At 27.3% G+C, this 15,097-nt stretch overlaps 1 protein-coding gene across 2 annotated transcripts; it reads right to left on the bottom strand.

Annotated features, from left to right (window-relative positions):
* Positions 1-2,068: 2,068 nt before the first annotated feature.
* On the bottom strand, positions 2,069-14,492 carry LOC124815413 (uncharacterized). Of its 2 annotated transcripts, none has more exons than XM_065815074.1 (4): positions 14,360-14,492; positions 13,487-13,604; positions 7,441-7,893; positions 2,069-2,248 (listed from the first exon to the last, which is right to left on the bottom strand). In XM_065815074.1, the coding sequence occupies exons 2-4, from the start codon at positions 13,602-13,604 to the stop codon at positions 2,229-2,231; spliced, it is 591 nt and encodes a 196-aa protein (XP_065671146.1). In that variant the 5' UTR covers positions 14,360-14,492; the 3' UTR covers positions 2,069-2,228. The 2 variants fall into 2 exon arrangements, with proteins under 2 accessions (XP_065671146.1, XP_065671145.1); XM_065815073.1 differs by having other exon boundaries at positions 14,318-14,478.
* Positions 14,493-15,097: the final 605 nt, after the last annotated feature.

Here is a 15,097-nt window from a genome sequence, read left to right as displayed (position 1 = left end):
TTCTGTTGTTTTTTTATAGTTCAGCACCCATGCTATAAATTTTTATTATGGGGTCTTCCAATAAAGTACGTACGCAGGTAAGGGGGAGAGGGTACCCAAAACGTACTCTATCTTTCCAAAAACTTGATTTCTTTTTTTTTAATAAAAATATCAAACAAAGAGTTAAAATAGCCGATATAAAATTTATTAGAGAAATGTCAAACTAACTAAAAGTTTGTTAATTTTTAATGTTTTGACAAACTTACGCGTTGGAGGTAGGGAGGGGTTAGTTTAATAATAAATAATGCATACTCAGAGGGATGAGTGTGTTGCAAGTATACGGGTACATACCAGGGGGAATGGGGTCATAAATAAGTAGTTTACTGTGTATGTACTTTATGCACCCTTTTATAAACTAATAATAAAGAAAATAGTGTAAAAGTTTTTTTTTAAAAGATTTGCTAATATTTTTGTTTATGATTACTTTTTACGGTAGTTGGTATGTACGGTTGTATGTATGGTATGGTAGTATGGTTCTTAAAGACATAATATGTTTATATATTAAATAATTTTAATTAAAAACTGTAATGTGTGTGTGTGTGTGTGTATATACACACATGTTTTATAGATTGTAGGGGAAAGGGAGGTAATTAGTACTGCTGTGCAATTCGTACCAGCGGCATTGTTCTTTTTCTGATTCGTTGAAGTTGGCGGAAACACGATAAAATCAAGCCGAAATATGTATACTGACCAAAAAATGGCGGAATCGAACGTTAAAGAAAGGAGGTAAGTCTGTTTCTCTTTTTTTACACTACTTGATGTAATAATTACACTGTCCTACTAGTCGTACCTTGCAGGCGTGGATATACGTAACTTATTTATATTTTTTTATGGTGTTAGCCCATCCATTCTTCTTCATTAATAAACACGTTTTTTTCCGATTCACTTTGCCCATTAAAACACTGAAGTAGAAAACTATGTTTAGTCATAGTCGGGTAAATCGTACCTGTGATGGTGGGGTAAATCGTACCTGTGGTACTAACTACCCCCAACCTCTAAAGATAATAAAAGGGCATCGTTGGTACTGCTTCATGTGTGATGAGGACATTGAGGAAGTATGATCCAGTGTTTAATTTGTGGAGCATGGGTACATGTTGCATGCTCATCATCTAAGTCTCAAAATGGGTCACATGATAGTTATATATGTGAATTATGTCAATAAATATTTTTTACAAGTGTAGAATGAACCAGTTATTGTTTTATTTATTACTTATTATTAGTGCTGAGCTTTTTTTTCTTCATACCCTTTGGTACTTATTAGCCTCACTAGTGGTACTATTTGAACCTTCTTGTGGGTAATTAGTACCACCTTGTTTATTTTAAGTTTTTATTAGTGTGCTCTTTATTTTAATATTTACATCTTGAAATCATGATTGTTTGTTTTAGTTTCACCAATGCTTGTTTCTATCTAAAAATAAACTTTTTCCTACATTTAGTTTTATTTTTATTAATTTTTCTCCTTAGGGGGTACTATTTAGCCCCCTTTCCCCTATATATAGTGTGTATACACACACAGTTTCATAGTTTTTAACACACAAAGTGTTCTTAGTCAATTTTTTCATATTTGAAGTGGTGGTAGTTGTTTATTCAGGAGGCATTATGTAAAGCAAAGTGGTCTTAGTTTACTTATTTTGCTCTAGCACTCAGTATATTCATAATACAAGCGGAACTAATAATTAAAAAACAGTAGAATGAAATATGTTATTGAATAATGTTGTTGTTAATTTTATATTCCTTAAGCTTCGGATATTTTATGCAAATACTTTAAAACTTCTGCTTTAATTTTTGTTGTGGGTTCTAAAAATTTACCTATTATTGTAAAGAATACGAAATCAATGGAGGTTGTGAGTTATCAATAAGGTTGTAAGTTATCAATGGAGGTTGTGAGTTATCAATGGAGGTTGTGAGCTATCAATGGAGGTTGTAAGTTATCAATGGAGGTTGTGAGTCATCAATGGATATTGTAAACTATCTGTTATCTCAAAAAATCAAGCTGAAAAAACACCTCTGGTTTTAAACTTACTTATATAACAAAACAAAGAAAATATTATTTTTATGAACAATTATTACAAACCGTTATTTAAATATAGTTTCTATATTAACACAATAATTATATATCCAAAAATACTCCTTTAATAAATTGTCTTTAGTCAAAGTAATTCGACGAATTTTTTTGTAGCATTACAAAATTAATAGTATCTGACATCTCCTAAAAATAATGAAAAATAATGTTAAAAAAATGTATAGCGCCATTTTTAAAGTATTTTTATAACTATTTCATAAAAACTTTTTTAAATAAATAAATTGAAAATTATGGCATTTAAAATCACACTTTTTATACGTGCACAAATAACCCTAAAATAATTTTGAAAGTATTCGAAAAGTTCACTTCCTAAAAAAAAAGTAACTTAAATAAAAATAGGATTGAAAATATTTGGAAAAAGTTGAAGGTTTTGTGGAATCATATGTTCCCAACAATGTTAAAACAGAATTCGAAGGTTTTTTTACTATTCCTTCGTTTTAATTATTTTCGTTTTAATTATTGTGCACCCAATAAAAAAGAGAGTAGTCGCAAGAAAAGTAATAAAGAAAAGTATTGAAAGATAATGAATTATTCCGCCGGTTGTGTAAAGAAGACAGCAATTCCAAATAAAAAAAACTGAAGATTGGGCTAAATGGACAACAAACTTTAACAACAGAACGGTGACTAATGCATACTATATTTAAGCCCTATATCAGCTAAAAGTAGAACAACAACTTGGTGTGATAATGACTTCGGTGTGATAATGACTTCGGAAAACTGGCAATTAATCAAGACAATTGCTATGAAAAATTTAAAGCTATATGGTCCAGTACTGTGTGTAAAAAATATTTACAGAGTGTCAAAAAACCTTCTTTGTATTATGAAAATTCCATTATAATTAAAAAATTGGAGGAATACTTACAATGTGATAATATAGTAACAACCAACAATAATACAACTTGTGGACAGGGTTCTTTATTAGGACATTAGCTTTTCTTATTATAAATAAATGATTTATTTTTAACATCAAAGTTATTAAATCTTATTTTATTTGCAGATGTCTCCAACCTTTATTTTTTTTTGTTAAAATATTGAAACACTTTTTTAAATAGTTAATGAAGAACTAAATAAAGTTAATGAATCGTTTATATGCAACAAACTGTCTCTGAATGTACAAAAAACGAAATTATACCTCTTCCACAAACCGAGCAAAACGAAAGAAATACCATTCTACCTAATCTCCTGATTAATAAAACTAACATTAAATAGCCAACACCCGTTAATTTTTTAGGAGTGAATTTGGATAAAAGTTTATTGTGGAAACAACATATAAAACTTATAGAAAAAAAATCTCAAAAAATATTGGCATGATCTATAGAGATCTAAAGACATTTTTAAATTTTAGATCCTTAAAAATTTATATTTTTCTTTTATACATAGTTATTTAACTTACGGAAACATCGTATGGGCAAATACGATTAGTACCATAATTTAAAGAAAACTGCACAGCAAGCAAGAATATGCAGTTTGAATTGTATTTGGAGCTGGTTGAGTTATTCCTTGTAAACCTCTTTTACGTATACTTGGTACTTTGATTATTTTCAAACTTAGCATCCATCTAGTTTTACAGTTCATTTATAAAACAAAATATGGATTGTCTCCAAAAAATTTTTAAACTTATTTTGAAATACATCATAAGTATGCTACAAGATTTTCCATAAACAACTTTGCTGTACAGAAATTTTATTCTAAACTGAGTTCTTATTGAATTCAGAATCGCGGATCATTTTTGTGAAAAAGCTTTACAAACATTGTTTCCGAGAAGAATATTTCTCTTAATCAGTTATATCAAAATGGTGTTTATTAAATACAAATTTTGATTTATTATTAAAATAAAAACATTTAAAACACTAAATCAACTAAAAAATAATGTAATTAATTTAATTTAATTATAAATTTGACTACCCAATAAATTCAATAACAAAATTAAATGATTACTGACAATAATTATTATTATCATTATCACTAATTACTTTTTTTTTTTTTTTTTTTTTTTTTATATTTCATTTTATTTATTTATGGTTTTATCTATTAATTGAGATGACTTTATTTTAATGTTAATATTTTTGTAAACATCTTATTTCTAGTTTATACTTAAAACTCTGGAAAAAAAATTTGAAAAAATATAAATTGTAACACGATGCTCGGCGATAAAACGGAAATATTTGTCTTCTTGTTCCGGCCATTAATTTGTATGGGTTGTAATATTTTAACAAAACGGCAAAATGTTCAACAAAAAAAAGAAAAGAAAATACAATCAGAATTGAGCAGCAAAAGTCATGAAAGAAGAAGAACGCTGTCTGATGAAAAGATTGCTGAAGAAGACAACCCGAAAGATGAAGATATTCACACCGAAATTCCACTGTCGCCACAGCCGTCTATCCATTGAGTAGTGGGCGTTCTAAAATCATATTTTAGGAGACCCATTACTTGACGGAAGATTCAGTAAATATTGCCGAATTGCTTCCAGAAGAACGGGAATTTCCAGTAGTATATATTTGAACTGGCAAACGGTTAACTTTCATAAAGATAAAAAATTAATTAGCATAAAGGTAATCAGGTGCACAGTGCATTACCAAAATACAAAGTCGAAATGACTTAACGGATATCTGATGACAGCGAATACAAATTTTGGACAGGCACGGAGTACACCAGTTTCCAGTTATTCCGACTCAGAGGAAAATAGTGATGACTTGTAATACCTGAACCTTGAAGTAGTTGCAAAGGCAATGGTAAATAAGTAAGATAAATTTGTTACAATAGGCATAGATGATACTATAAAAGCTGCCGGCCACAAAATTGATGATGCGCTTGACACAGTAGATCTCCCTATCTTAATTAGGAAAATGAAAAAATATAAGATAAAAGGTGTTGCACTAAACTAGTTCAAAAAGTTTTTACTAGACAGAAAACAATGCGGTATTGTTCATGAAAAAAAATTTTCAAGATTACTCAAAATAAAATGCGGTGTCCCCCAAGGTTCCATTCTTGCACCTCTTTTGTTTTTAATATGCATAAATGATTATGCACACCAATTTATTTTATGCATCCTCATCAATTACAGAACTTTATGAAACTACAAACACTGAACTTGAAAAAATAAACAGTTGGTTAAAATCTAACAAATTATCGCTAAACACAGAAAAAACCAAATACATTCTTTTTCAATCTAATCTTAAAAAAATACTACCTGATTTACCTTCGCTAAATATAGATAATAAAGAAATAGCGAGAACCCAAGAAACTAAAATTCTAGCGATACTTATTGATGAGAACGTCTCATGGACATCACATATAGATATATTAAACTAAATATTAAATATGCTACTAAATAAACGCTAATGTTGCATGGGCGAGTACTCATAAATCCAAACTAACCACATTATATCGAAAACAAAAACATGCTGCAAGAATAGTTTTTAATAAGGACGGACTCTCGCATACTGAGCCACTTTTAAAAAATTTGAAAGCATCAAATGTATATCAAATCAATATATTCCAAAATTTGTTATTTATGCTCTAATATAAACTTGGACTTGTTCCTCCTTACTTTTCAAAGAATTTCTTCCAAAATAGCAAAAATAGATACCATACCAGAGGAACGGGAAACTTCAACGTACCTATTAAAAAAACTAATCTTTCGCACTTTTCCATTTCATACCCTGGTCCTTGTCTATATAAAAAATTAATATCCAAAAATACTCAACTGGAAAAATCGAATAACTTAAATTCTCTAAAAACGTTATTAAAAGATCTCATTTTAAACACTACCAACTTTATGAATTTTTATTAACTCCAAAGGATTTACAACTATGTATAAAACTAACTGCAATAGCAAAAATACAAAAAGAAATAATAGACTTAAATTAATCAACACTTGAACGGCTATATATTACCTATTTAGCAAATCGTATACCTACTTATATTTATGTGTATTGAAATAAGATTAAAAAAAAATTTAAAAATTTCTTTTTGTCTGCATTCTTTGTTTTTTGCATTTTGGATTTTTATTTTCATTCTGTCGAAAACTGATAACATTTTTTTTTTTTTTAAATATAAACTTATTTTTAATTGAAGTATCCAAAAGTATTAGTAACGCATCGCGGTTTCTTGACGACAAGACCGTCGGTCTTCTGCAAGTTTTCCGCGTTCATTGAAGTAATTTCTAATACTTTACAGTTTTATTTTATATATTTTTTGTATAACGTAACTTTGTGATTTTTTTTTTAATTTGTAATGATTTTAAATGTATTGATTTTAAATTTTACTTACTCTGTAAAGATTCTATTATATATTACGAATTTGTAAAGATTAAAGGACAAAAAAAATTGAAATAAAATAAAAATAAAAAACAAATCTAAATAAACAAATATTTTATTAAAATAAATTATCCATGTGTCTTAAAAAACTTTCTAAAGTTCTTATACATACTATCTAAATGTGTTCTATATATTAAAATGTGTGATTTTAAAAACTGGATTTGAAATATTTTAACTTAAAAATATTTTTAAGGGTCGCCCAAGGCCCTAGAATATTTAACTTAACTAAGTCTCTAATATTTAAAAAAAAACAACTAATATGTTAGATCTAAATGCATTAAAAATGACGTTTATTAATTTAAAAAAATAAAAGTGCATTTTCACCAATTTTTTTTTTCAATAAGTTATTTGTAATATAACTATTATATTTCGCTTCAATTGGGGTTCATTTGGGGTCGCTTCATTTGGGGTCTTCTACTATTATCAAAAAAAAAAATTTCGCTAATATTAGAGGACTTCTAAAAATATTTTTTAATAAAAAAATTTTTAATTCCAGTGTTATTTTAAAATAAAGAACACATTTAGGTAGGGTAGAGCGATGCTAATTTTTACTAAATCTAACAGATCTTATGAACGCTGCATTGGATTTAGATTAATGTTTTTTTTACTGTTGGAAAAATAACTTAACTTTCTAAAAATTGGTTACAAAAAAAGTAAATTTTTCGGTTCGTTTAAGAAAATGTTGATTAAATTTTAACGAGCTTTTTAACTTGCTCCAACAGGGTAAGTTAAGCTATCGACAAAAAAATTAATATGCATGATATGAAACTTGGTTAAATCATCAATAAAACTATCGTTAACAGTAAGCGTGTTTATAAATTATAAACTTTTTATTTTGTTTACTTTAATGACGTAAGAGAAGATGAAAAAATTAAATAGTAAGAAAGTTTAAAATATAAAAATATCGAATGATAAAAACAGAATGTCCTTGCTCTACCCTAGTATATATAAGCATTTTGAAAGTTTGTTGTTTTTTGGGACACCCTAATTAGTACTAACCTAAAGATCTTCTTCCGTTTTTTAGTTGATTTAATTCTTCGTTGATTTCTAATTTGGCGGAATCAATTTTTTCGGAAGACATGTCTTTTTCATATTGTTCAAGCAAACTTTGTGTTCGTAGGGATATTCGACGACCTTTTAATAAAACGGGTGCTGCAACTTGTTTTAGCTCATAAAGTGATGTTCTTCGTTTAGGTGTTGGACTGGTGATGTTTTCCGTAATAGCTTCATTTTCATTTGTTGATTCTGGTAATGGATTGTTGACGTATGAAGATAACTGTTGCGAGCTAATACTTTCTTTGGGCGAAGAATGCCTTCGCGTTTTAAATGGTTCGTTTGACGCAGTCATTTTTGATAGACAACTTTGATTGGCGTTGAATTGGCGTTGTTTTTCCTCATAAAATTCTCTATTATTTGTCGATATTGATGAAGAAGATTCTTTCAAAGCTTTTTCTAAAAAAACGCTAATTAAAAAAAAAACGTTAAGGAAAACAACTTCCAAAAAAATATCATTTACATCAAATGCTTTAAACCAACCGCAGAATCAAAAAAGCTCATTAGCTTTTAAAGAGCTAACGTCTCGATAAGGAGCAAACTCAAAGATTTGTTTTGTTATGTCAGTTACCCCACAAATTGAAGAGGGTTCAAATTTTATACAGACATAATTTATAAAAGTTAAGAGATTATGATATAAATTTTATAAAGACATAATTTATAAACGCTAAGTGATAATGGTACAAATTTTATATAGACATAATTTATTAACGCTTTTTAAAAATAAAGTTCATAATGAGGTAATTATGAACTTTATTTATTATAAAATTTATTATAAAATCAAATGAAAGATTTTAATTAATTTGAATTAAGTTTATTTCAGAGTAAGTATTTATAACTGTAAAGAAATTTGACTTGTATTTAATTCGAGCTATATACATACTCTGATAAAAACTTTTTTAGATTTTAAAAAGACTTTATTTAATCGAAAAAATATATATTTCATCAAACCCATTTCATCAAATTAAAAGAACGCATAACTAAAAAAATTAACCATTAATAACAAATATTAAAAAGAACGCATAATTAAAAAAATAAACAAATATAAAAACTAATAAAAATTTTTTTTGTGAAAATGAGTTGTTGAGAGAATTTGAGTTGTCACTTGTGAGACACTTTTTGGTGCAATAAAACTCGCTTTTTGCATACCGTTTTAATATGCATTTTACACAAAGTCAAACCTTGTTTTTATATTTTCGGGCTAATATCTTTATTCTAATCATAAAGTCACTTTTAACTCTTGACTTGGTTTGCTGCTGTTGTTGTTAGAGTTGCTGTTTTGACTTGGTTTATTTATTGCTCATCATCAAATTAAATTTACCTAGTTTCCAAGTTAGCTTTGCTTCTTTTTTGCTTTCAGCATCTTTCAATGTCTTTCAAGATTAAAAGATGTTGAAATATTATTGATTTTATCTTAACGCTTCAGATTTATTGAAACATTCCTCTTGGAATCTTCTCGTGACCAAATTCTTTCTTTTTGTGTGTGTCAACGTGTTGGATGCTAAAGGTTTGTATTTTTTTTTGAAATTGTTAATTTGCTTTTTACTAATATGACAAATAAATTAAAAAAAGTTTCTGTTTGGTTTAAACAGTCCAGTTTAGTTTAAGCATAAAGAAAAAATTGTCTTATTGAAATATTGACAAGAATGTCTTTAAATGCACGCCTTATTGAAATATTGACAAGAATGTCTTTAAATCTTCTATCTACCTTCAAAAAAACAGCTACACATCATACTTGGTCTTTCAATTAACAATGGGTACCGATAGCCAAGCAACATACAGCTACACATCATACTTGGTCTTTCAATTAACAATAAATGATTGTTTTAAATGTCAACTTTTATACTTTATGTTTGAATGTAGAGAAAATTTGTCAATAAATGAATTACAAAACCTTTATAGCTTGAAACCTAAACAAATATGTTTGCATATTTTAATAGAAAATATCTTTAATTTTTTTCAATTATTTTTCTATATTGTTTTTATTTATTTTTAATTGTTTTTGTATACTGTATCAAATGTTTAAACCAACCATAGAATCGAATAGTTCCAAACAAATACACAACTTCCAAAAAAATACCCTCAAAATATCCCAAAATTTCGTTCCTCATATCCCCAATACGAGGGCAATGAGTTATTAAAAGCTTTTTAATTAAATTTAATTTCAACAACAGGTTTTAATTTTCATTTAATAATCTTTTTACGTTAAAAAGTTATAACCATATGAATTTTTCACTCTTTCCAATATAAGGCTTGTAAAAATTTTACTCGATCATAACTTTTACACGGTCGTAACTTTTACACGGTCATAACTTTTACACGGTCATACATTTTACACGGTCATAACTTTTACACGGTCATAATATTTGAAAATTAAAAGATAATAAAATGAAGTCTTAAACCTGTTTTTGAAATTAAATTAAAATAATGTTTTAATAACTCATTTCTCTCATGTTTGGGGGTAAGGGGAGATATTTTGGAGAATTTTTGTTTCCAGCCTCCAATCATTGCGATTTATTATAAAATATCATTGGACATATGCATAAACATACTTAAACTCAGATATTGCATAATGTCTGAAAATGTCAAATCAATCGAAGCATGAAAAAATCCTGCCCACGCTACTGGGACCGTTTGTGGAACTCGATTCTTGACAAAAACATCAAAAACATAACATCAATTAATATATTTAAAAACACTTTAATAAAACATTTACTAAATTTAAACAATAGTTATTTTCGGGCATTATTTTCGGTCACTTTTACTTCAATTTTATTCAAACAAAAAGTTTCCAGAAATATAATGTAAAAGCAGATCGTATAGAGTAGGACTACATCTGTCTGATTATTTTAAAAAATATATTTTTGTTTGATGGCATTTTTGTGAGGGTAAAAAGATTCCTAAATTTTAAATAATAAACTAGTTAATAAACGAAACACCTGATTTTTAAAAACACAGTTTAATAGAGTTTTTATTCTAAAAGTTTTTTATTCTGTTAAATAATTTATCGATTATTTGTGACAAGAAGTTTTTGAAAATTGTTTACTTCCTTAACTACTTCTGTCAGTAATAAATAAAATAATGATCTACGATACATTATCAAAATAATAATTTCCTCTTTAAATTCCCTTCTATTTCTATAAAAAGAACGCCATTTCTTTCTTTTAATATGCTAATAATAATCTTATCTTCTGCGAACTGAACTGCGAAAATAAAGAACATCATTATGAAAAAAATGCCAAACCACAGCGAAGAAGGTATTGAAAATCCTTTAAACCACCATTGAGAGCAAGAAATATCATTAAAAAAGTGCGCATTCAAATTCAATGTACCAAAATTGACATTGGTTAACAGAAATAAAAGTAAAAATGCTGGTAAACATGGAACCGGAAGACCAACAGCTTTATCAATTAAAACTGAAAAGTTATTGCTTTTAACTCAATACTTTAGAGATTGGGGTTTGGTTTGACACAAACCGAAATAACTTCTATTGTTCAACACAATTTGATGAACACAAGCCAAGAGCATTTATTCAAAAATTCCTTACAATAGTGGTATAATTTTAAAGAGAGATGGAAAAATGATGTACCATTACATCAGAATAAATGGAGAAATTACAACCTATTGAGTGGTTGGAACGGGTATTCTAACAAGTAGTTAAAGCGATTGGCAGAGAACACATTCTTGTACTAGATGGTTGCAGCCAGGTGCGGATCCAGACCATCTAGTAAGGGAGCGATTTTTAGGTTTTTTTGGTTCTGTTTATCCAGACTCTAATACAACAAAAAAACAGCTAGCACGAAGTAAATACAAAATTACCATCTAGGGAGTTCTCATTGCATCTATTAACGAAGCAATGCATTCTTCGTTTATCACGCTCAAACTTTACAAACTACTTTGAAGTTGTCAACCATTCAAAAGCAACAAAAAATATCAGCAACCTTATTAAAATTACGAAAACAAAATTCTGGCTTCAATTTGCTAAAAGTTTAATTTTATGATTCAGTTTTATGATTCAACTCCAAAACGATATTAACAAGTCACTGAGTTTTTCTGCACTAAATAGTGTTGACTTGGCGTTTCCAATACTGAGTAATAGAAAGATATGTTTTTCTTTTTATTAATTTTCATATATGAATTAGTTTTCTCCTCCATTTTTATTGTTTTCTCATTGATTATAACTGTTACCAACTTTAGTTTAAATATTAATCTGGTCCAAAATTATTTCTTGTAAAATTAATTTTAAGAAATAAATATTATATAAAACTTCTTATTTTTTACATATTCCATTTATTTATTCAAAAAAAAATTCTTATTATCAGATTCCTTTGTGAAATATGCACATACAACCCCTTGTCGAATCGCTTCCAGCATATTATCACTTCCAGCATATTATCATTTTATTAAGTAATAGATTTTTAATAATATTAATAATTTATTAAGGAGACCTATTGATCTTATCACAGAGTATCTCGGAGGAGCATTTAACCAAAAAGTTCACGCCTCCTTTCTTACCAAAGTAGCTTATTGGGCCAGAGCCGGCGTTAAACCACGAACCTGTAACCATTGCGCCATGGTTCCTCAATTTATAACTTTAATCATAATATTGTAAAAGATATACATATTGACGAAATATATATTATTTACTTTCTAACATAAATGTTTACATTAAATGGAATCAAGTTAATATAAGTAATGTGAAATGTTCATGTAACAGGAATAAATTTTTATTATCAGCAAAAATTCTACTTAAAGCATAAAATAACGTTACCTATACTTCAGTTAGTGGACAAAGAGACAAAAGAAAACTTAAAGTTTGTGTACGAGTAGACACTTAAAACTAAATATTTAATAATCGATTAATGATGTTAAATCGTTAAAGTGAAATGACGTAAGAAATACACTGATGGTGAGTAGTGGGGAGGGGTATGGGCAAGAGATGAAAAATTAAACATTATCGTAAAAACTTAACGTGAGCGTTTCTTTCTTAAAAAAATAAATTACGCAGGAGATTTTAAGCAAACTGGACTACGATTTTTCCATCTTAACCCACTTAGATAGCGGCAATCAACGTTAATGATTTCAGTACAATGTTCTTATAAAAGCCTAGACTGTTATTTAAAATCCTAGAAACCATGTTATTTAAAGTAGAGTTGTAGATTAACAAAAAAGTCGTTTTGTGGTATTATTCATACGCCAAATATCATTAACTTATATTATTAATATGTCAGATTAATTTATTTTTAAAACCTTATTTAAAGCGGCTTACTAAAAATGTTCAACACTTTGCTTAAAGTGGATTTATTTTAAACATTTGAAGCATCACTTAAAGTAGATTTATTTAAAACACGTTTTAATAACGTTTTACAGAAAAAACATCTTTTAAATAAACGATTTCTTTTCATTTAAAACCAATAGTTAAATTTTTATATTACAATCAAACTATAATAAATATTTGATTGTTGGTTATGTAAAAGTTATGAAATGAATGGCTGTAGGAAATACACTTACGATGTGGAGAGGAAGTGGGTAATGATATAAAACTGAAATTTATCCTAAAACGTAATTATCCCAAAAAGTAAGCATCAACGTTTCGTTTTTCTGTTGATAAAGAAAAATAACAAATAAAGTATATATTTCTATATACCTGTCTTCCGGATAAATTAAGTTTTTAAAAGATTATCAAAATATAATTTTTTGTGCATTTAAAACAGCGGTGACAAGTTTATATTCATAAATAATTTGCTATTTTTGAAAAATAGGTTTAACGTATTTAATCGAATTCTGCGCAATCAAATGAAATGTTAATATAAAATACTCTAATGTATGTAAGGTATCGCAAATATTTTTCTGGAATTTTATAAAATTGCATTGTCTATGTATATATGAATGTATGTTTGTATGTGTATATATATATACATATGTATATATATATATATATATATATATATATATATATATATATATATATATATATATATATATATAGTACCTAAAATTCGTTGAGTTGAAGATTTTCGGGAACTACAAACCATTTTTTCAAGACCAGCATCTTCTTTTAGTGAAAAACTTTCATTAGAGTTGCTTGTAATTGTTGAATGCGGTTCCATCTTATATAAAAAATATATATATTTTAAAATAACTAGATAGTTTTACCAAAGTTGTTAATCAGTGGCAGTATTATGGATATTTTGCCCAATAAATAACGAAAAAGATTATTTAAAATTGATAATTACAACTAATCATAAACTATTACTATTATAGTATTTATTACAAATAGATTAAAAGTTATTTATAAATTCAACTAACTGTATGTATATATATATATATATATATATATATATATATATATATATATATATATATATATATATATATATATATATATATGTATATACATTTTTTTGGTTTGATTGGATTGATTGATTTCTACGGCGCCCCTAGCTCAATTTAACCCCATTCAAAAAAAAGGCAAAGGGTAAAATAACCAATTAGTTTCGCCCCTTTATATTCGCCCTGGGCCATCGCCCAACCAGGCCCTACCCTAACGCCGCCACTGTACATACATACATACATATATACATACATACATACATACATACATACATACATACATACATACATACATACATACATACATACATACATACATACATACATACATACATACATACATACATACATACATACATACATACATACATACAAACAAACAAACAAACAAACAAACAAACAAACAAACAAACAAACAAACAAACATACATACCCACACACACTACATGTATTAAAATAAAAATATATATAATAATAAAAAGATTTATACGCATCTGTAAGTGTTGTAAATTTTCTTTATCCGTCTGTTTACCTTTAAACGTTTTATCGGTGACCAAGAGTTTGTTTTTTTAATAACTGAAATAATTTTACCTTGATGAAAATTTAATTAACATTAAAACTAAATCCAATTTCATTCGTCAAATCATGAAATATAAGCGTTAAGATGAAAAGAAATGGTATTTATTGAGTTTAAAGAAAAGTATTTACTAAGTAAATGTAAGGAGTAAAATATAACTTAAAAGCAAAACTCGTAATCAATAAGAGGTTTTAGATATTTATGTCAAAGATCAACAATATGATTTAAATGTAATGAAGATAAAAAAACAACAATTAAGTGACACGAAATATCATGTAACAATTACGTAACAACTTAGAAATATTTTTTAACTATAAACTATTTTACTTTCCCACAAAACGAAGGTAAGTTACAAATGCAATTAATTACATGCAGTAAATAAAGGTTTTACTTATTGTCACATTTAATACTTTGATTTTTAGTATGTTACTATTTAAACACCTTTTCTCCTTTCCTTACCACCCCCTTTCCTCTCCCTTTTTTCTAAATCAAAAAAATTATAAAGCAAAATGCTAATATTAAAAAAAATAAAAAATATATTGCTTTTATAGTTTTCGCGTAGCAACAACTATTTAAACGGAAAACAACAAAATTTAATTTCTTTTGAGGTGTTACATCTTTCTTTTGCTTTCGTCATATAATTTCCGTCATTTAGCTTTGATTTTAGAGCTGTAAATAAGTATTATAAATATC

The sequence above is a fragment of the Hydra vulgaris genome, chromosome 13, assembly GCF_038396675.1.
Source record: "Hydra vulgaris chromosome 13, alternate assembly HydraT2T_AEP".
NCBI classification, from domain to species: Eukaryota; Metazoa; Cnidaria; class Hydrozoa; order Anthoathecata; family Hydridae; genus Hydra; species Hydra vulgaris.
Note: the sequence above shows the minus strand (reverse complement) of the source record. Positions and strands in the feature narration are given on the sequence as shown.